Source organism: Mastigoproctus giganteus, chromosome 1, assembly GCF_048544385.1.
Source record: "Mastigoproctus giganteus isolate SK-2022 chromosome 1, ASM4854438v1, whole genome shotgun sequence".
NCBI classification, from domain to species: Eukaryota; Metazoa; Arthropoda; class Arachnida; order Uropygi; family Thelyphonidae; genus Mastigoproctus; species Mastigoproctus giganteus.
The window spans coordinates 27,244,797-27,266,360 of NC_143575.1; the positions used below are offsets into that span (position 1 = coordinate 27,244,797).

At 34.5% G+C, this 21,564-nt stretch overlaps 1 protein-coding gene across 15 annotated transcripts in view; it reads right to left on the reverse strand.

The window, feature by feature from the left end:
* LOC150090662 (MAGUK scaffold protein DLG1-like) overlaps positions 1-21,564 on the reverse strand; it is an 800,778-nt gene that overhangs the window by 17,878 nt on the left and 761,336 nt on the right. For all 15 annotated transcript variants that reach the window (XR_016546888.1, XM_090372078.1, XM_090372070.1 and 12 more), the window contains 3 exons: positions 15,299-15,349; positions 11,072-11,173; positions 10,660-10,832 (listed from right to left, as the gene is read on the reverse strand). Coding sequence is in view for 14 of the 15 variants with exons in the window: in XM_090372078.1 (XP_090228204.1) it covers positions 10,660-10,832; positions 11,072-11,173; positions 15,299-15,349 (326 nt within the window). In the remaining variant the exon portion in view is untranslated. The remainder of the gene's footprint in view (positions 1-10,659; positions 10,833-11,071; positions 11,174-15,298; positions 15,350-21,564) is intronic.

A 21,564-nucleotide genomic window follows, 5' to 3' on the forward strand; every position in this document is an offset into this window, starting at 1 on the left:
CTAAAATTTTCCTGAAATAAAATATCTATGTAGTTGTACTTGACATTTCCTACACTGCTATCTAAATCTCCAACCAATATTCATCTTTAGTCCAAAATTCTTACTAACTCTGGTACTGATTAAGATTTTCCTCTAATTCTTCTTGATCATGGCTTATGACCACAATGTCATCTGTAAATAGAAGATGGTTCTAGCTTCACCGGCATACTATTCTTTACAGGTTATCAATTTCTGAAGTATTAAAGATCTACTTCATCTTAACTCTATTCAATTAATGCATCCCAGTCAATTATTTTCTTCCAAACTAGTTCAAAAAGCACTGCTATACCTTCTTTGCACCACATTTAACTTTGGACTAAATTAATTTCTAATTATTGTCTGGCAGCAACTTTCTCATACTCATTTGCTTGGTCACTTTGAAACTTGCTATTCTCATAATATATTTCGTTTCTTTGCCAAGCTTCTAGCACTAGTGGCACCTATCTTGCTGGTAACAGTAGTAGCATATTTATCTGTGTGTGCTGATTCCCTGACAAGTACAGGGACCATGTTGACTTAGATGATATCCTAGCCAGTACTGAGTTTTGATTGCTTTGTCTCATCAAGGTTAAGAACTGTCTGAGTAGCAGAGTTGGAACGTAGTCTGTAGTTGTTCTAGTTTATGCAAAATGGCAAATTTGTGGAGAGACCCACCTAAAGTTGAGCATCTCTCTCTGTCGCGCGCGTGTGTGTGTGTGTTCATCTTAATACAAAGCCCTGATAAAGACTTGTGGAGATTCTAGCTTCAGTGGAAGACATGAGCAGGTTGTTTATTGAGGGATGGCTGCAGCAATGGTAAGCAGACTTCCACAGAGCAGAGACAAAGTTGAGACACTGGTGATACCTGTAAGCTTTAAGACAGCTAATGACTGCTGATGGTGAAAATGTCTGAGGAATAAAAGTGAAAGATAATTTGTGGCAGCTTCTAGTTTTTTTGGAAGGGAAAATTGTGTAGGAGGCCCTTGAGAGTAAAATAGACTGCCTTGGTAAAAGAGAGAATGTGGCATGTGACATAGAAGCCTGCAAAAATTCTGATTTTTGAGATTGACAACCATTTAGAGGATGGTAAATTTCTTATAAAGGATGATAGTTTTGCAGGATGAATGCATATATGCCAAATTACAGGTGACCCCCGCTTAACGCTGATAATTCGTTCCAGAAAAACAGAGTGCTAAGTGAATCTGTGCTAAGTGAGTGCTGCATTTCCATAAGGTAACATATGCTTTTGTAAATTGCGGTCGGTGCCATAGGATATTTCCTAATCAATAATAAATGGTAGTGAAAAGATCCACAAATGTCAGTCAAAACATTTAATATTCAAATATTTGTACATATAAAATATTCTGCATTACATACGTATATAATTATGTGGTAACTACTTACGTATCAAAATTAAACTTAAAATTCCAATCAAAATCATGAATTTTATTGATATAAATTGATTTAATTTAATTGATGAATTTAATCATGAAAAATGTGTCGATTTTGGGTTGAACTTTGGCCCTCATCCAAATAAACTAAAAGGGGTATTAATTTTAAATCTCCTGCAGCGTTACCACCCAACAATAAAGTCACCCGATCCTTCGCCGCTTTGAAACCTGGCATGTTTTTTTCTTCTTCTTTCAATATGAAACTTCTTTTAGGCATTCATTTCCACAAAAGTCCTGCTTCATCTATGTTAAAAACTTGTTGTGAAGTATAACACAATACCCCTCGTCAATAATTTTAACAAGTTCTTTTTTGAAAGTTTCGGCTCCTTGATCTGCACTTGCAGCTTCTCCCTAGATTTTAAATCTATTCAACCAGCCCTTACCAGTTTTAAATGGTTCCACATTTTTTTTTTTTTTAGGCTAATCTCTCTCTCTCTCTTTTTTTTTTTTTTATAATATTTAACTTAACTGAATTCTGCATTTGACATTATCTTCAATAAAATTAGATAAAGTCTTTCCATTTCAATCCTAATAGCCGGCCTAGCTCTAGTTGCTTGCAGTGGAACAGCTATCTTTCCCGCTGCTAAAATTAATTTTTTATTTTTTTATAATTGTTCTTACAGTTAAACTTGCAAGTCCTAAATTATGGCACACATCCGCTTGTTGTTGACCAAAATCGATTCGCTTCAAAACATCTAATTTCATTTTCGAATTTAGTCTTTTTCTTACATTTATAGTCTTCGTACTGCACCCAGACGTTGATTTTTCATTTTTATCGGCCATTATTAACTCTTTGAAAATGTAACTGCATTGGTTGCATTAATTACGATACAACGTTCAAGTAAACTGTCTGTTTTGCACGATGTCTAATACAGTACTGAGTGATGACTAGACTTCGGATAAATGCATATAACGCAAATATTACAAGCAATATACTTGATCATTTTTTAAAATTTTGATCTCGGAATATGTAACAAGTCACTGTACTGCAATTAAATTAGCGTGCGAGAAAATTTCTCATGTCGGCATGGGAAATGTTTTAATGCTGTTTTGCTATTCATTTTCAAGCTATCGACTCCATCAAATGAAACAATTTCGTTAAATATGCCAAAAATGCAATCTGTAAAAGAGCATTATAGTGATCTGTGACATCGTTATAGTCAGATACGGGTTATAATATAAGAACAGCTTTATAGCGAATCAGCGTAAAGCGAACCATGTTATAACGGGGGGCCTGCTGTAATTTATTAATTTGGCATATGTGCATCTTGGTAGAATTATAGGAAGAAAGCCAGCAATACATCTGGGTTTTTTTGGCATAAGATATTTTTTGATATGGTATCCTTTATACAAAGGATACCATATCAAAAACATGCAGGTGTTTGGGTCATCTTTATGAGTAATATTCTTCACATGATGGGATCTAATGGGGATCCTTTAACTGAATTTTCATAGAAAAGAGATGGACAGATGTTGGCAGCAGTAAAAAGAAAGATGTAGCTTGGTTTTTTTTTTATTTATTTATTTTTTTGTTTGTTTCTTTCAATCCTATAGTAGATTTCTGCATAGTAAAAATAAGATTGTGGCTACTCTACTACAGATGTATCCATGGCAACTTCAGATACTTGGGTTATTTTTATATCTTCGTATATCTTCCTACAACTTTATCTTTGTAGTAAAGCATCTTCTATATATTCTTACTTCTACCTTTATTATCTCAAAGCTAGCTGGTGTTCAGTGCCTTATATGCAATCTATCAGACTGATTACAATACAGATTACAGTTTGTGATAACTTGTAATATTTACTTATTTTAATATTTACAATTTCAGCTTGCAGCCCTGTTATAGTGAATTTTTTACTTGTGTCTATACTTGTAAATAATATTTCTATGACAATATTTTTGATGCAAGTGAATAAATTTATATTTCATAATTCAATGCTTTCTCATTTCAATGTATCAGTTTTCAACCTCACTGCATTTTCTACAACTGTATCTAACTGATTCCCACCTTGTCTCCTGTGGACTTAGTACTTCTATTTGACTGTACCATTAAACTTAAAAAATATTTTAAATCACTCATGTCCTGGATTTCTCCTTGCTGATGCAGGTCTATAGCAAATAAAAGAATTAATTGAATAGTAATAACCAAGAAGACTTCTAGTCTTTTGTAAATCTAAATTAAAGCATTCTTAACTAATTCATTCATTAAATTAAATGACTGGGTCACTTTTAATTTAATTAATTTAGCTGTTAAATAACTTGCCACAGAACCATACAAAATTTACAGCCACCCTGAATATTTGTTGTTGTTTAATGGTGTAAGAGCAACAAAGGCTATAATGCACCAAAAATTTAATTGATGTTATTTACTATCATTACATTTATGCTTATAAGTAAGTAAACATTTCTTATACTTCTGGTTTGGCTGCTGGTACTTCTTATAGAGTAGTAGGAACTGAAACTTTCAACAGAAATGACAGCATCCATTGTCATGTCCTGTTTTAGAGGAGAAAATCAAAAAAAAAAAATTTTTCACAGTCAGCTTGGTACTGGAAGCGAAGCATTGAGGTGGGATCTTATGTCATGAGGAGGCAGGCATGCATTATGTGGGTGTGACCTATTTGTATATTGTTTTCTAGCTTAAGTTTGTACTTTATTAGAAAGTTTATTGATTTTCAGGGTTTACCAAGCTTTTTTTTTACCAGTTAGAATAAGTTGCCATGATTGATGACACTGACTTTTTATGTTCTTAAATTATGTATAGTATGCTGAAGCTAAGATCAACGGTGCTTGTGCTGTTCTTGCTGCAATATCTGAAATTTTATTTCTTGGAATTCCAGTATGCCCAGGGACTCAGCAAAATTGCCAAGATGGTAATTTCCTATTTATTCTTGTTAGTAGGACACAAATTTGGTCTAACAAGGGGATAACATGGTGGTGTTTTTGTTAACTGAAAAAAAAAAAAGTGCACTAAAGGAGTCAGTATACCATCCTGAGTATTTGATTATCTTAATACAATGCTTAATTCTAAAATTCTATAGGGTAGCACTGAAAATTATCCATAAGCAATACAAAAAATATTGTTTAAAATAAACTACTAATATACACAACACTGTCATCTTTTATGACACAGGATAACAGTATTCTGTTGTATATTACATAAATGTTGTATAAAACTGTTGTATAAAACATATACTCAACATTTTTTTTTTTTCTTTCTTATTCCTTTGTGAACACGCTTCAAAGTCAAAAAATTGAGTCTCTTTTTTAATGAAGTTAAAAAATATGAATTCTCGTTATATTCCTTCCTTAGTGTACCATCACTGATTCTTTTCTCCACTTTAAGTTTTCTGAATGTAATACTGTATGCTGGCAATGGGATTTATATACAGCCACTCCACCCCGACTTATGTAATACTCGACTTACGGAAATTCAACTTTACATAAATTTTTGCAGGCCAGTGCAAACTTAATCGTGGAAACGTATTTTTTGCATCCCATAGGAATAAATGGAGGTATTGTGAAATTATCGTAATGTGAACCCAATAACACATTGTTTTTTTTTTTTTTTTTGGTAATTCATTCCAAGACCTTGGAAGTTGAAATTTTCACTATATAATTAACCTATTTATCTCTCTAAAAGATAATTTTTATATCACTTTCATCGTTATCACATGTTCCATTATAAGAATCAATTTTGAATGCCTTTGCGATTTTTTCTAAAATACATTTCTGGAGGTCACTACCATAAAACAATAAAAACAGTTTGCACTTTCTAGTTTATTCGGTTTTTCTGTTAAATGCATTCTATTATAAATGGGTAGTAAACTCAATCATTGTATTTGCGATAATACCGATAACTGGAATTCTGTGGGTTTTTACGTTACGGTATTATGGTGAAATGAGTTCCCCTTCACTGAAATCTTCAATCATATAAAAAACATAAATATATTTTCAGAATCTTCTCTTCATTCCTAATTACTTATTACGATGGTGAAGGGAAAGGGACCAACGGAAAGTGCAAGTGCTGACAGTGCTAGGAAACAAAACAAAATTGATTTAGAAATGAAGATGATTAATTAAGAATTATGAAGCAGGACAAAGTTTGTCATCTATTGCACGGAATTAGGTCTCGCTGCTTCAACAGTGAATACTATTTTAAGGGACAGTGCACGTATAAAATAACGTGTTAAAGGATCAACACATTTATGATCAACAGTAATCGCAAAACAGCGTTCAGGTGCTATATCGAAGATTTTTAAGGCTATTAATAATATGGATGGAAAATCAGATTCAGAAGCAAGTGCCCCTGAGTCCAATGGCCATTCAAGCAAAAGCAAGAAGTATTTATGAAGACATTAAGGATAAGTATGGCAAACCCCAAGCCAAGTTCGTGGCAGGTAATGGGTGGTTTAATAGATTCAAGCATTGTGCTGGTTTCCAAAATATTAAAGTATGTGGTGAAATTATCAGTGCCGATTCTGCAGCAGCAGAGAAATTTTGTGATGTGTTGGAAAAAATCACTTCTAAATCTCCACAGCCCTCAACTTCTGCAGTGGTGTGCTTATCAGATGGAGAGTTAATTCTGGCAACGATGCTCGAAAGGTAAAACTTGCTAACGTTATGCCTGTCTCCTATCTTTTTGTAATTTTATAATTGTGAAATATTTTGCATTTTTTTTTTTTTTTTTTTTTTTTGATAGTTGTTGGCGCATCAGCTTCTGTGGCCATAATGCACCTCCCAAGGTTTTTGCAGTACTTCGATCCAAGCCCGAGGCAGGATTCGAACCTGCGACCTTTGGATTGCCAGGCAGGCACTTTACCCACCTGGCTAGCCCGGTCAGCTTTTGTAATTTTGTGCACTTTTGTAATTTTTCCTGCTCATGAAATAAAAATTTGAATAAATAATTCTATTTACATGTTCATTGAACATTTCTTTTTTGCTTCAATCAAATTCAGCACACATAGTTGCGAGTGCTGCATAAACATTTAGGGAAATTCCGACTTACGTAGAGTTCTGCGGAATGCAACCCTTACATAAGTCAGGGAGTGGCTGTATTTCAAAAGCTGGCTTACCTCTATTCTGTGGTCTCAATATGCATACTGTAACAAGCTGTGAAAAGCAATGAACTAAATATAACATCAAGGAAGTTAATGGAGGCTATCATAATTTTTTAAAATTCTTCTTAAACTGACAATTTTTTATTTTTTTTTCATATAATTTTTAAAACTATTTAAAAAATTGTGATTGCCTCTGTTAATATCTTGAAATCATCACAAAGCATTCTAGCTGACAATTTGCAAGTACTGATCAATATTCGAAGTTAGTGATAAACATTTAACAACTGTTTATTTCTCTCACAGCAAAAATGTATTATTCAATGGACTACAAGCTTTCTGAGCTAAAACAATATATAGAATTAGCTTACTACTCTTCCAATGTTTTATTAACCAACACAACTCAAAGAAATCTACTGCTCAATACTTCAGCGTGCTATATCTCACTATTCCAAAGAATAGCTTTGCTTTTTTTTATATATATATCTATTTACCTTTTTGCTTCCAAGTCTATAATGGTAACAACTAGATATTGATCAAACACTCAAACTCCACACTCCATGGTTAGAAAGTAGCTAAAATTGTTAACAATGGGATAAGCCAAATAAGCAAAACAATATGTTAAAATAATGGTTGAGATAAGGAAAGTAAGTATAAACAATCTTATTGTGCCATTCGTTTTAAAGTTTAATTTTGTAAGATAAGACTGTAACACAGATCAATTTATGTAGAGTATGCTTGCCAAAGTTCTGATGCTGACACATTATGCATATGCCATAAACAGTTTCATATGCCGCCCTTTATTGTTCCTTATTTTTAAGTTAATGGATAAAGTGGCACTTTCTGTTTTGGGCCCAAAAAACATATATGAAAAATAAAGAGAGAGGGAGAGATGCACACTAAAAAATAATACAAATTATTTTTAATTGGCACCAGAGTTGTTGCTCATATCTGTAGAAATCTGTGTGTTCATGGGCTGATTTGTTTTTTTTTACAGGCTGAAAAACCTGGAACACAGGGGGACAAAAATCCCTACCAAGGATCAACTAATTACTACCTCAATTGAAAAAGACTAGAAACTCCTTCAGTTGTTGGAGAGGTCTGGGTACCAAACCGACCTCTCCAAATATGTGGCATTTGGAAATATATTGTGCAGACTAATTTGACACAGAAGAGTATACATGTACTAAACACACGGACCCATCAAGCTGTCAGCTGCCCAACTCAACGCTAGAGCTCACTCCTGGGCATCAGGCAACACAGCGGCAATCTCCAAGGCAGAATGCGCTGGTTCACTTAAATAGAAAGTGTGCAAGAATATTTGTTGAAGCTATCGAGGCAGTGTTAGGTGGGTCGGAAAACTGCTAGCTTGGGGGGGGGGATTCACAGACTAAAAGGTTAAAAGTAGCCGCAGGCAAAGGGGAAGGTGATTCTTGCACAACTTCTATTACAATACGTAGCAACCTGGTGCGAGGGGTGCTGGGGGTTTCAGGGACCGATGGCAGTCATCGTGAAACAGGTGGGTATATGGGATGTGTCAGGGCGAATAGGAATAGGTGCATGTATACCAATGATAGAAGTATAATAAATAAATTTGATAAATTTGAAGTGTTGGTCAAGACATCAAAGGCTGATATTGTTGGGATATCAGAGACGTGGCGTCACACTGATATTAGGAATACAGAATTGGAATTTGGGGAGTACAATGTGTACAGAAAGGATAGGAAGGGAGGAGGTGTCATGCTGTTAATTAAGAAAAACAAAATCAAAAGAAGTGCATCCAGCTGATATAGATGAACAGTGCACTGTTGAGTCAGTTTGGTGTGACATAAGCACTGCGAAAGCGAAAATAAGAGTAGAAGTGTATTATAGGCCTAATGACTCGAATGAGTACAATGAACAATTGTACAGAGAAATAGAGTAGGCTAGTAAATCAGAATGTCTTATAATGGGGGATTTTAACTTCCCAGATATTGACTGGAACTTGTGGGTTGGTCACTCACACACGAGTAAGACTTTTGTGGATTTATTGGATGATTGTTTTCGAGAGGCAACCAGAGAGGGTAATACTCTTGATCTGGTTATCAGCAGTGATCATTCGTGTATTAAGAATTTGTAGTTAAAGGAACCACTAGGGGGCAGTGATCACAGTGTACTGATGTGGGATTTACTTAAAGATATCATTACCATCAGGGGGTAAAGGAAGGGGGTTTTGCTTCTGTAAAGGTGAGTACAGTGGTCTCAGACAATTTTTAAATTCTGTACAGTGGAATCAACTGACGATGTTACCAACAGTAAATTCTAAGTGGGAAGCATTCAAGGAATTAATCGTGGAAGCTACTAAAAGTTTCATGCCTATTAAGAAATATTGTTCAAGGTTTAGGCCTAATTGGTTATCAAATAAACTAATGAGACTTCGTGACAGAGAAGAAAAATGCATGGGATGCATATAAATTATCAAGTGACTCAGAAGCCTACGGCAGATTACGAGAAATCTTTGGCAAAGGAATGCTAAGAAAAACAGCAAGGATTTCTTTACTTATATAAACTCTAATATATGAATCTGATTGATCCACTTGAGATCGATGGTTTGACTGTTGATGATTCTGTGCAGATAGCAAACAAACTGAATGAGTATTTTGCATCTACATTCACACAATGTTAGTTATTAAGGTTTGAAAATGACAGAAGGTTATCAAATTGTAGCAGGGTACTTAATGATTTTGTAATAACTGAGAGCAAAGTGGAGGAGAAATTGTTGAAGTTAAACATACGAAAGGCACCTGGGGTGGATGAGATCTATCCAGTTATACTAAAGGAGGCGGCAAAGAAACTAAGCAAACCCTCAGCCATAATTATGAGAGCATCCTTGGACTCAGGGGTGGTCCCCATGAACTGGAGATATGCAAATGTATCCCCAATTCACAAAGGGGGATCGAAGGGTGACACGAGTAATTATAGACCAGTTAGTTTAACTTTTGTTCCAGGTAAAATAATGGAGTCACTGGTTAAAGATGCATTGCAGGATCATCTAGACAAGACTGCAGCAATAATTCAGACACAGCATGGGTTTATTAAGGGAAAGTCTTGTCTGACAAATTCGATAGGATATTATGATGTGGTTACAAAGGAACTGGATGCAAAAAATAATTTTGATATCATATATTTGGATTTCAGAAAGTTTTTGACACTGTTGCGCATGAAAGACTGTACAAATTGGAGCAGAATGGTATTAAGGGTAAGTTGCTACAATGGATAAAAGGATGCTTGAGTGGGAGAAGACAGAGGGTGGTAATCAATGGATGCTGTTCTTCGTGGACTAATGTTATTAGTCGAGTCCCACAGGGTTCGACGTTGGGTCCACTGTTGTTTTGTATATTTATCAATGATATTGATGAAGGTATATCAGGCTTAGTGTCAAAGTTGGCAGGGTTGTTAATGACAGTAACGGCAGTGTGCTAGTGCAACAGATTCTAGATACTAGAATCTGTTGCACTACTGTCAGTTATTAGCTTTCAAAGAGAAAGAATGTGTTTAAAACTCACCACTTGCTGAATATGGAGAACATGAAAAAATAAATGTCATAAATTTTGAATGAAAACTGCCGATATGGTGTCAGAATATAGTAACACCCTTTGATACAATTGCTTCTTTTATTTTTAAAGGCAGTTCAACTATAACTTACAATCTATACATAAGTATTCCAATCAGCAGCATTTGACAGTGCCAGACATAATATTTAAATGCAAGGGAGTGAAGGAAGAGTGTTTTAAAGGAAACATCATTTGTTTGTAAGTATCCTGTATTCTTTTTCATGCAATCAGCCCTAGACTTCTGAGACACTGGTTATAAAAATAGAATGCTATGTATGTTTAAGATACTATAAAAAATAATGTGTACAATAATATTAAATAATTAAATGTGTACAATAATATCAAATATGTGAGAAAAACACTAGCTCCAGAAATCATTCGTTTAGATCCCATAATGATTTTTTTTTAACAGTTTGTAATACTACATTTGGAGGTTATCTTGTATTTAAGTAAATACATTCACATTGAGGAAGATTTCTGCATTTCTTAAAACTGTGTCAGCAATTTAATTCAGAGCAAATCAATAATCATGCTTACCTTTTCTGCAACCTCTCTTACAGATGCTACACTGGTACCATAAAGATTATCATTGTATTGACCTGCTTCAATAAATAAATGATTCTGAATGTCCTTTTCCATTTGTTCTCTGGATGCTACAAAATGATAGTCTCTACTATCAACCTCATAATCCCTTTTTAACCTGGTTGTATCTAAAAATAAATTAAAATAACTTCAATATTTAAATTCTATTACTTATTTTCAAACACATTGTTTCACAAAAGGTATCTAAAAGAAGTAAATTATGTAGTAGACTCCTAAAATTAAATATATTCAATCTATCATCAGGCATGCTACTCCATAATATCACTGGTAACATAAGGGAAAATTTCAGCCTTCTCTCTTCAAGTGTGTTATAAATTATTAATCAGGTAAATACTGTTTTACTTACGTGGAACACAACTTCCAAATTTGTCAGGATATTCTGAGATTAGATCATCATTGATTCTGTCTTTAAGAGGACCAAGAATGATGACTGGTCGAGCATAGGTAACTACGAAGAAAATAAAATAAAATGCTTATAAAATGAAATTATAAAATAAAATACTTCTGTCATGGAATTATTTCATGTTTAATAACTTAAGAAATATAAGAGATACTTCTGCAGTCTGTGTTTGGAATGCAAATCTTTATGGGATGGTTGAGATAACCTGTTTTGATGAATGCTGGAGGTTCTGGTGTACTGAAGGTCCAAATTAAATTATGTTCGGGGTCAGAACCAGAGTATTATTTTGTTTGGTATAGGTGCATTTTACATGCACAAACTCATGGCCCTGTAGTTTAGTTTTCAATTCATCCTCTGTTAAGTTCGGAAGGTCCAACTCAACTATTACCTGGAGGTGTTTATAGTAGTATGAGGGAGGGAGATGGAAATAGATATTCCTTCAAAGACTTTTTTTTTTTTTTTTTTTTTTGAGCCATTTTGACTACCATTCATTTGACACCCCAACAAGCAAGTCATCATTAGACTGTGTAAGATTTTGAGGAGTTCGTTTTGCTCCCTTTTTTGGGCCATGGAAAGATTTTTCTTCTCAGGTTACCTCTTCCCTCCTCAATGGGGAGACAAGAGCAGTGTCACAAGGTGACTAAGCAACTAGGTTAGTGCTATTAGAAGAGACACAGAGAAATGGACTTTCCTTTCCGGGCTTCTACCTACTCCTTGCACAGCAAAAAAATTCTCCAGATTTCAAAATAAATAAAAATTGTAATGATAACAAAAAAAAAAAAAAAAAAAAAAATTCACTATTCAAAAGCTCTATCAAGACAGTTGTGAATCATTTGGTCAAACTAAAAATTGCTTGGCACCTGGGATGACACAGTCTTCAAGGATGATCAAAAAATTGACAGATATGTCTCAATGCAACGAAATTCAAGGTCTTAACATGAAATAGCAAACTTAAAATAATTTATACATTTGGTAAGGTTTAATTAAAAACAGTAGAGGAAGAAAGGAACTTGGAGGTTAGAATACAGGTAGACATGAATTTCTCTGTGCAATGCAGACAGGAGGCAAAGAGGATCCATGGTGTTTTATTCAATGATTTATTGAACATTTCCTTAGATATAAGGTCATAATCCTACTGTATAAGGCAATTATAAGACTGCAGTTAGAATACTGGATTAAAGTATGGAAAACTATATGGATTTAAAAAAAAAAAAAAAGACAGAGTCTAAATATGAACAACCAACTTGCTAAGATCAACAAAAGGGTGCCCATATTAGGAACAGCACTGAATATGTGGGCTATAGCACCACGTAATCAGGCATCATGGGGACAACTTCACTGAAGTTACTAAAAGGAATGAAAGTGAAATTTCACAGTTATTATGATTCCACATTTAGATGCCATATTCAGATTATGAATCATTTAGGTTTTCTTTTAGCTATTAAATTGGTAATAGTAGAATAAGTTACTTCTGCAGGTAGTTGACATTGATGGGTTGGAGAAATTTAAAATGTCAGCTGGATAAGCACTAAAATGAGGATGGTAAAACAGGTAGTTTATTTAATGTTTTTTGCTTATCTGGGTCTCTTGCACCATATGGCTAATATTAACATTAATAGTAGTTATGTGATGAATTTAAGTCGTCGTGCTTTTACATGGATTTCGGGTAAGATTTACCAAGTATTACTGTTTTTCTTCTTGTGGGATAGTTGAGCAACAGAACAATCTGTTGTCACAGGATGGCTAGAACAAGAAGAGTTCATTACAAGGTAAATATAGTGTAAAATTTTATGAATGCCTTGAACAAAGAAAGTGATGGTATAACCATTTAAAGGAAAAATTTTCAAAATGAATGCAAAACTCAAATGAATCTTTGTTGGTCCACAAATCAGAAAATGAACATGACAGTGCTGCGAAAAAACTAAAACCCATTCAGTTAGCTGAGCGGCAATCTTTTAAATCCTTAGTTTATGGGTGTTTAGGTAATTAAAAAATTATAAACAACTGGATGAACTTTTGTGTAACAAAAATTTAGGCTGTTAAATGTCTCTTAAAATACACTTTTTATATTTACATCTAGATCAGTGTTTCCTCCCCTTTTTTTTAGTGAACACTTACGAAACACAAGTTTAGCGGAAGCCAAAGAACTGTTTGCTAATATTTTATTACATACGATGCACTGTGCATCAGGAGCATCTTTATTTCCAACACATGTAAAGCCGAAATTCAAATAACTGTCATCATACTTTTGTTTTCGTCTTATTAGTTGGTTCCTGTTTTTCACTTCGGATTTTTGGGGAACAAAAGGCTGCGATTGTTCATCCTCACTTTGAAGTGTGACAAACAATATTGTGTTCGTTTTCATCTACCACAGTTGCAATACTAGAAGTACTTGCTTCTCGTTTTAAAGTTCCTTTTTTCAACTACAAATCCATACTCATTTATTTTAATAATAATATTTCAAAATACTGATTATCAAAAAAATTTATACAAGGAAGTGAGTTTAGTTATGATATCAGTTCGCTTCCCCCTCTCCTTCAACCCGTGTACTCCAGGCTAAATCGCCTATGAATGGCATATTAGATCACCACATTGCTAGATTTTTGTAGATGGCATTACCTGTACACATACAATTTTCTATGCAAAGCTCGCCAAAATAAAGTGTTCCATGGTCTATTTGATTATTAGTCTATGCCGGTAAATTAATAACCAAAAGAAAATAATGTTAAAAATGATAATGATACAAAAGTGGTGTATGCTACAAATATGCAAAATTTATTTTTTTAATTATTAATTACAAATTTTTGTGGAACACTTGTTCATATCTCATGGAACACAGTTTGGGAAACACTGATCTAGATTCTTTCTCCTAATAACGTGAGTGCTGTTAGTAATGAAAAAGGTGAAAGATTCCACCTGGATATAATGGAATAATACTATCAAAGAATGTGTAACTATACACAAGAGGAAAAAATAATTTTATTTTATTGAATATTTTGCTTTTTTTTTTTTTTTTTTTTTTTTGCATTCTACATAATGTAAGAATGATGTTTTATTAATGAATAAGTTAATCTCTTGGAAATTTCATTGTTGAAACTGCATAATAAATGTATTTACATGCGTATCTCTTTTGTAAAAATAATTGAATCTTTTTTTAAATCCAAAAACTGTGCTGCAACTACAACTAAAACTTTCTGCTTGTCATTTTCATGATCAGTGTAGCAATGCTAGTCAAAAGTAGCTTATTTTATGAGTTACCAAATAAATAAATAAAATTTGTTTACTTGCATGATTGTTATAATCAAATTGTAACATATTATGAAACCAGTGGGGGGGGGGGGGATAACCAGAGAAAGAATTAAAAAAAAAAAAAAAAAAAGAGAAAGAAAAGTTCAATACATACATTGAGAATTTACAGGATAAAGAAGCAAATATCTAGGAAAATGATTACGGATACCGCAAATTGGTCTCATTTCACACATTACTTGTGTGAAATAAGATTATCCACTTGCAATATGTGAATTATCTGGTTATAATAGCATAAGGAATTTGGCACTTCCAATGATTAAGAAAGGTGCTAATTCACTAAATTTTAAAAGCACATATCAGAACAATATGAGAGAAAACAAAAATCCAGACTATTTCATTCTTTCTGAGAGAGAGAGAGAGAGAGAGGAGAGAGAGAGAGAGAGAGAGAGAGAGAGAGAGATGAGAGGAGAGGAGAGAGGAGAGAGAGAGAGAGCATCAATTTGATGGTGTTTTCAACATCTTTTATGAGATCAATATTTCCTTACCATTAACAGAGAGATCAATTATTAATGAAATATAATGATCAACATTAATTAAATTTGAAGAGAAATGCATCATTTAATCAATATAGCAATTTGTTATTTTACTGATGTTTTTATCAAGTATCAAGTCTTAGCAGAAATGCAAATGTCAGCAAACCTAGAATAAAATAAAATAATTTATTTTAACATACAAGTAGAAGCAGCAATGATAAAATAAATTCATATTAGAAAGGAATGCTTGGTGACAAGGTAATGGATGCATCAAGGAACTCCTTATTATCTCTAATCTGTGATACAGTAGCACATGTACAAAACTCAGATTAAGTACATTTTAGTAAATTCTGGATTTTAGTGAATACACATGGAAAGTTCTTAATCTTACTTTCTTGTTGAGTTACAGCTTCATATGACAAGACAGGTTCTTCTGGAAGCCCTAAAAATATTAATTTAAATCATTCAAATATAATAAAAGTTATTCAAAAAAAAAATATATATTTTAGAAATAAACCATTCCATTACACAATGATTTTTCAAGTTTTGATAGAAAGTAACCAATCATTAAGAACTTGTATTTACTTTTTATAAATAAATATTAGGTAATGTACACACTGTATATACACACACATTACTATCAAATAACACTTCAGAAAGTGTTTATCAAGTTCATATCAGTATTTAATCAAGACGTTTTTACTAAAACTTCTTTAATATTCAAGTAATGGATAACCATGAGGCAATATTTCTTGAGGAGAGATGAGGAAATGGATAAGCCCACTGAAATTCAATTTGGTACAAAGTAAAAAAAAAAAAGAAAAAAAAAAAAGAAAAAAAAAAAAAAAAAAAAACACGAGAAACACCCCCATCATCAGTCATTTTCAATCCACTGCAGGATGAAGGCCTCTCAAGCAACTTTTCAGTTCCTTCTGTTTTGTGCAATGGCCATCAATTTACTACCCACAAACTCATGAATTTCATCTGTCTAACTCCGTTGTTGTCTTCCAGGTTTTCTCTTAGCTTCTCTTGGGTACCATTCTGTAATTTTCTTAATCCATCTGTCATCTTATCTTTGTGCTATGTCTCCTGCCAAAGACCATTTTAGTTCTTTAGTTTTGATAAGAATGTCCTTTACTCGAGTTTGCTGCCTAATCCATGTGTTTCTCTTCTTATCTAACACAGTCTGATTCCTAATATAATTCATTTCATTCTTCACTGTGTAGTTCTCAGCTGCTTTTCTATTCTTTTGGTGAGTGCCCAAGTTTCACTTCCCTAAGTCATGATGGAGAGTATACATTGGTTCATTATTTTATGTTTCAGACAAACTGGGATATTGCTCTTCAAGTATGTGACTATATTTCCTGAATGCTATCCATCCAAAATTTATTCTTCTCTTGACTTCCAGCCATTTATCATTATTACAGCTAATAACTTGTCCCAGATAAGTATATGACTCCACCTTTTCAATTACTGCTCCTTCAATCATTATGTCCCTTTCTGTGGCATACTTGTTCATCATTACTATTGTTTTAGCCATATTCATCTTTAGTCCAAAATCCTTACTAACTGTGCATAACTCGTTCTTAAGTTCCAGGACATACTGCTTTTTTTCCTCTTCAGTTATCTCAAAGACCTTATTATTATTTACTCAAGTCAGTTTTTTCCTTTCCTTTCCTACATCTATACCAAGTGTGCATCTTACCATTCTGTAATCACCTCCGCAAGGGCAGCAGTAAACAGCTTCGGTGATATTGTGTCTCCTTGTCGAACTCCTTTCTCGATTTTAAATTTGCTGCTGTCTTTGTCTAGTTTAATAAAGGAGGTAGCATTCTCATATATTTTCTTCAAAATCATAATATATGGGATATCTATGCCTTGTCTTTCCAGTGCCCGAAACATTGCCATATGCTGTATGGAGTCAAATGCCTTTTCATAATCCACAAATTCCAGGCATAATAGTGTTTTATATTCATTTGCTTTCTCCATTAGCTGTGATATTACATGAAGGTGATCCATAGTTGAGAATCCTGCCCTAAAGCCAGCTTGCTATTTCGGTTGATTCTCATCAAGTATTCTTTCTAATCTGTTAGTAATGACCCTTGTGAACAACTTGTAGATGTGGGATAACAAGCTAATTGGTCTATAATTTCCAATTTCTGATTTATCTCCTTTCTTATGCAGCAAAACTATGATTGCATTATTCCACTGCTTAGGCGTCACACCTTTTCTAATGCACTTTGTGAAGAGCCTTGCCGGTTTTTGTGTTATGTCTCTTCCTCCCAATTTTAACAACTCTACAGTAACTTCATCTTTCCCCCGGGGCTTTCTGATTCTTAATTTTCTTCAATGCATGTTCTACCTCATCAGGAAGAATATCGGGTATGTCGTATGTGTTGCTACTTTGCAATCCATCTTCCCCACTGCTGGCATCATTCCTCTGCTCCTTGTATAATTCTCTATAGTAGTCTTCTGCTATTTGAATTATGCCTTCTCTGCTGTTTATAAGTATATCACCGCTGTTCTTCAGTTTCAGTATCATTTGTCTTTCTGTATTACTGCTCATGGCTGCTGATTTAAATCCTTTGTTTTCCCTTAATGCTTGTTCTACTTTTCTTGTGTTAAATCTTCTTATGTCCTCTCTGAGTCTCTTTCTAACGGCTTTGCATAACTCAGTATACTCAACTTTCTCCTTGTCAGTGTTTATCTTGCTCTTCATTTGTCCCCTTTGGTTCATCACAACAAGCGTTTCTTGACTAATTTTTTCTTCTTTGGATTTCTTTTTCCCTATAGGTTTCTTAGACTTTATCACTTTCAGAAAGTTTTAATATTCCTCGTTGATATCTCGGTCCTGAGCAGTCTGCAGAAGCTCAAACTTGATCTTAAGTTCCAGGACATACTGCTTTTTTTCCTCTTCAGTTATCTCAAAGACCTGTTTTCTGTATTTATAAATGATATTGATGATGGTATATCAAGCTTAATGTCCAAGTTTGCAGACGATACAAAGGTTGGCAGGGTTGTCAAGAACACTACTGACACTATGCTGCTGCAACAGGATCTGAAAAGGTTGAGCAGATGGGCTGAGAGGTGGCAAATGAAGTTTAACATTGACAAAGTAAAGTACTACACATGGGAAACAGCAACCCCAGAGCAACATATCAACTCTGTGGTACTACACTGACAGTGGTAGAGAATGAAAGGGACTTGGGGGTGGTTGTGCAGGCAGATATGAAGTTCTCTGAGCAGTGCAGACGGGCTGCAAGAGTAGCTCATGGAGTATTGTCAATGATATACAGGAATTTTTCCAGCAGGGATAAGGAGGTGATTATTCCCTTGTATAAGGTCAGGCCACACCTAGAGTACTGTATACAGGTCTGGAGGCCTCAATTCAAGAAGGATGTAGAGCTGCTGGAACGAGTACAGAGAAGGGCAACAAGATTAGTGAATGGAACAAAGGGGTGCTCTTACGAAGAAAGGCTTAAGTTTTGCAAATTACAGTGTCTGGAGACTAGGCACCAGCGAGGTGATCTGATAGAGGTGTATAAAGCCTTGAATGGTTTGAGCATGCTCAATGCTGATGGGATTCTTCCTCTAGCTCAGAATAATCACCTGAGAGGGCATAAATTCAAATTGAGGAAAGACAGATGTAGGATAGACGTGCGGAAATTTGCCTTTAGCCAGCGGGTGGTTGGTTGGCGGAACAGACTTCCATCCCTTGTAGTGGAAGTTGATAGCCTAAATAAGTTTAAGGCTCAGCTGGACAAGTATTTTGAACGAACAGAAGGGTGAAGTGGAAGTGGTTTTTTTTTTTTTTTTTTTTTTTTTTGGCTGATGCTGCATAAGCTTGCTTTCTTGCATCAAATGCCTCTACTAATGCTAATGCTAATTATTTACTTGAGTCAGTTTTTTCCTTTCCTTTCCTACATCAAGTGTGCATCTTACCATTCTGTGATCAATTCCAACATTTACCTTATTCAGGACAGTAACATCATTCATGATATATCTTCTGTTAGTGAGGATGAAGTTGATTTCATTAGTTGTTAATCCATTTGGACTCTTCCATGTCCACTTTTTTTTTCACCCTTTTCTTGAAAAAAAGTGTTCATTACTGACAATCCTTGAGATTCTGCAAATTCCACAAGTCTTTCACCTCTTTCATTTCTTTCACCAATTCCAAGATTTCCTATAGTGCCCCTTTCTGTGCAGTTTTGTCTTTTTCCAAACTTACCATTGAAGTCCCCCATAATAATAGTGTAGTGGGTTTTCTGCTCATCTAGAAGACTCTCAATTTCGGTGTACATTTCTTCAACCTCTTCATCATCATGGCTCGATGCTGGTGCATAAATCATTATAACCTTTAGCTTGTACCTCATAGAAATCTTGAGTATTAGTCTTGACACCCTTGGTGATGTACTTTTGAATTCCAAAATGTTTTTTATATCTTTATGGACCAGAAACCCAACTCCACCTTCGCTCCTTTCACTGTTTCCATTGGTGTACAGCAGATTTCCACTTGGTAAACTTATAAGTGATTAATTTCTTCTTCTTGTTTGAGCCAAACCGATGATATTCCAATTCACATTTTCTAGTTCCTTTTCTAGCTCTAATATCCTGCCTTCACCAATGAGCGACCTTACGTTGTAACAGGCCAAGTTCAGTTTCCGTGCATGGCAGCCTGGTCATACCCAGAGATTCTTAGCACCCTCTGCTTCCACTCTGATCCTCTTGCTGCAGTAAGAGGGGGAGTGAAAGCCGCTGAGGTCTGAAGGCCATTTGTTTCATTGTGCTGTCATATGCTGGAGGGTTTGGTCTTTTCCTCTTCACGATGACCAGGCGTCTTGAAGAGAACCACTCTACACACATTCGTTGCCACCTAAGTGATGTAACAGGGCTTACCATCGAGAAGGTGTGCATGAGTGGATTTTAGGGAGGCAGGCCAACCGGACTTCTCCTAAATCTTCTGTAATAGAAAGATATTGGATCCATCAGTGTTTTAGACAGTGTCTGACAACACACAGAATACCTGCTCCTCTAAGCCTGCTAACTATTGAACTATTGAATATAAACATCAATTTAGTTTGTAATATTGTTTATATGAAGTATATATATAAAGAATACTTGGGCCAGCACTGGGAGAATAAATTTCATAATTAGAAATACCAATGATTGCACTGGTTGAGACACTGACTTCAAAAGACATATTAAAAAAAAAAAACCACCATCTGATGTTAACTATTGAATATAAATAGATGACAGTACAATAATTGAGCCAATTACAAAGAGAAAGCAAATTTCATAATTGGAAACACCAACATTATTCACAGCACCATGACATCCAAGTGAAAGACTAAATATAAAAACCAACTATGCCTTAAAAGATGAATATAAACATCAATAAACATGTGAGTTAGCCTTTCAGCTTGTTTATATAAAATATAAATAGACGATAGTACAAAAATTGCACCAGACCAGCATAGTGGGTAAATAAATTCCATAATCACAAATGCTGACTGGCATGACACTAGACTGAAATTTTATAATGTCACAATGGGTGCAACTTCAGACAACAAAGGGTTAAATTTATGAACTAGAAAATGGAAATGACTAATAATATTGTTTACAGTTTGTTTATAATTTTTTTTTAAATAACAGAATGGTTGTTTATTCTGTTTAGTTGTTTTGTACATGTGTAAAAAACATTTTTAAATTTTTCAAAAATTAAATTTACATATATATATACACAATTATTATTTTCTGAAATATATAATTAGGCGTATGAAATTGAAATCCATTAGTAAAAGGTCATGATTGGTATACTTCAAGTAAAAATGAAAAATGTTTTTTTCAGAAATAAAAAAAAGTTGTGTACCTGTCAGGTTTAGCCTAACCACTTCTGTTACAACAGGAGACATGACCACTGCTGAGTCAATAGTCTCTTTGGCTAAAAGAGAATATATGCCATCCCCATTATTTAATTTAGGCAAGCTGTTCAAAGCCTTTAGTACCTCAATCAAGTACCTACTCAGATGTCCGATCTCATGACTTTGCAACTCACAAAAGTGAAGACTGTCATTCTCTATAGGAATGCTCCCTTGTATCAAAATTTAATATTGTTACTTTTTGCTGCATCTTTTCTATAGTTTATTATAGCTGTAACAGTGCCACAGAAACAATTACAATGACTGTCAGCTTATTAAGTGCATCCCCATTATCCAAGGAATCTGCTTTGTCACAGAAAGTGTCATATGTCCATACCAAAAATCAGAAAACATACAGTCAGTGGTGGCCATGTGGCCAGAGACAGTATGCTAATGTGAGGCCAAGAAGAATTTTGCAATCTAACAACTACCCATAAATAAAATCACAATAAAGTGGCGTGAAAAGGGATATATATCAGAACATATAATGTCACAGATGGAGTATACAACTTCATTAAGTTCCACTACTGTCATCTAAAAACAAGTAGTTGTGATAGGGGCATATTCAGGGGGAGTAGAGGGGGAACATGCCAGCCCATGCATATGTGTATTCCTACGTCTATCTAAATAAATATACTCCTGATGGTCTGTGTTTGCCATGTTTGCTCCTTTTAGCCCTTGACTTATCTGCCAAGGAAAAAGCTGGTCATCATCCCCCCCCCACAATGATACCTGTACG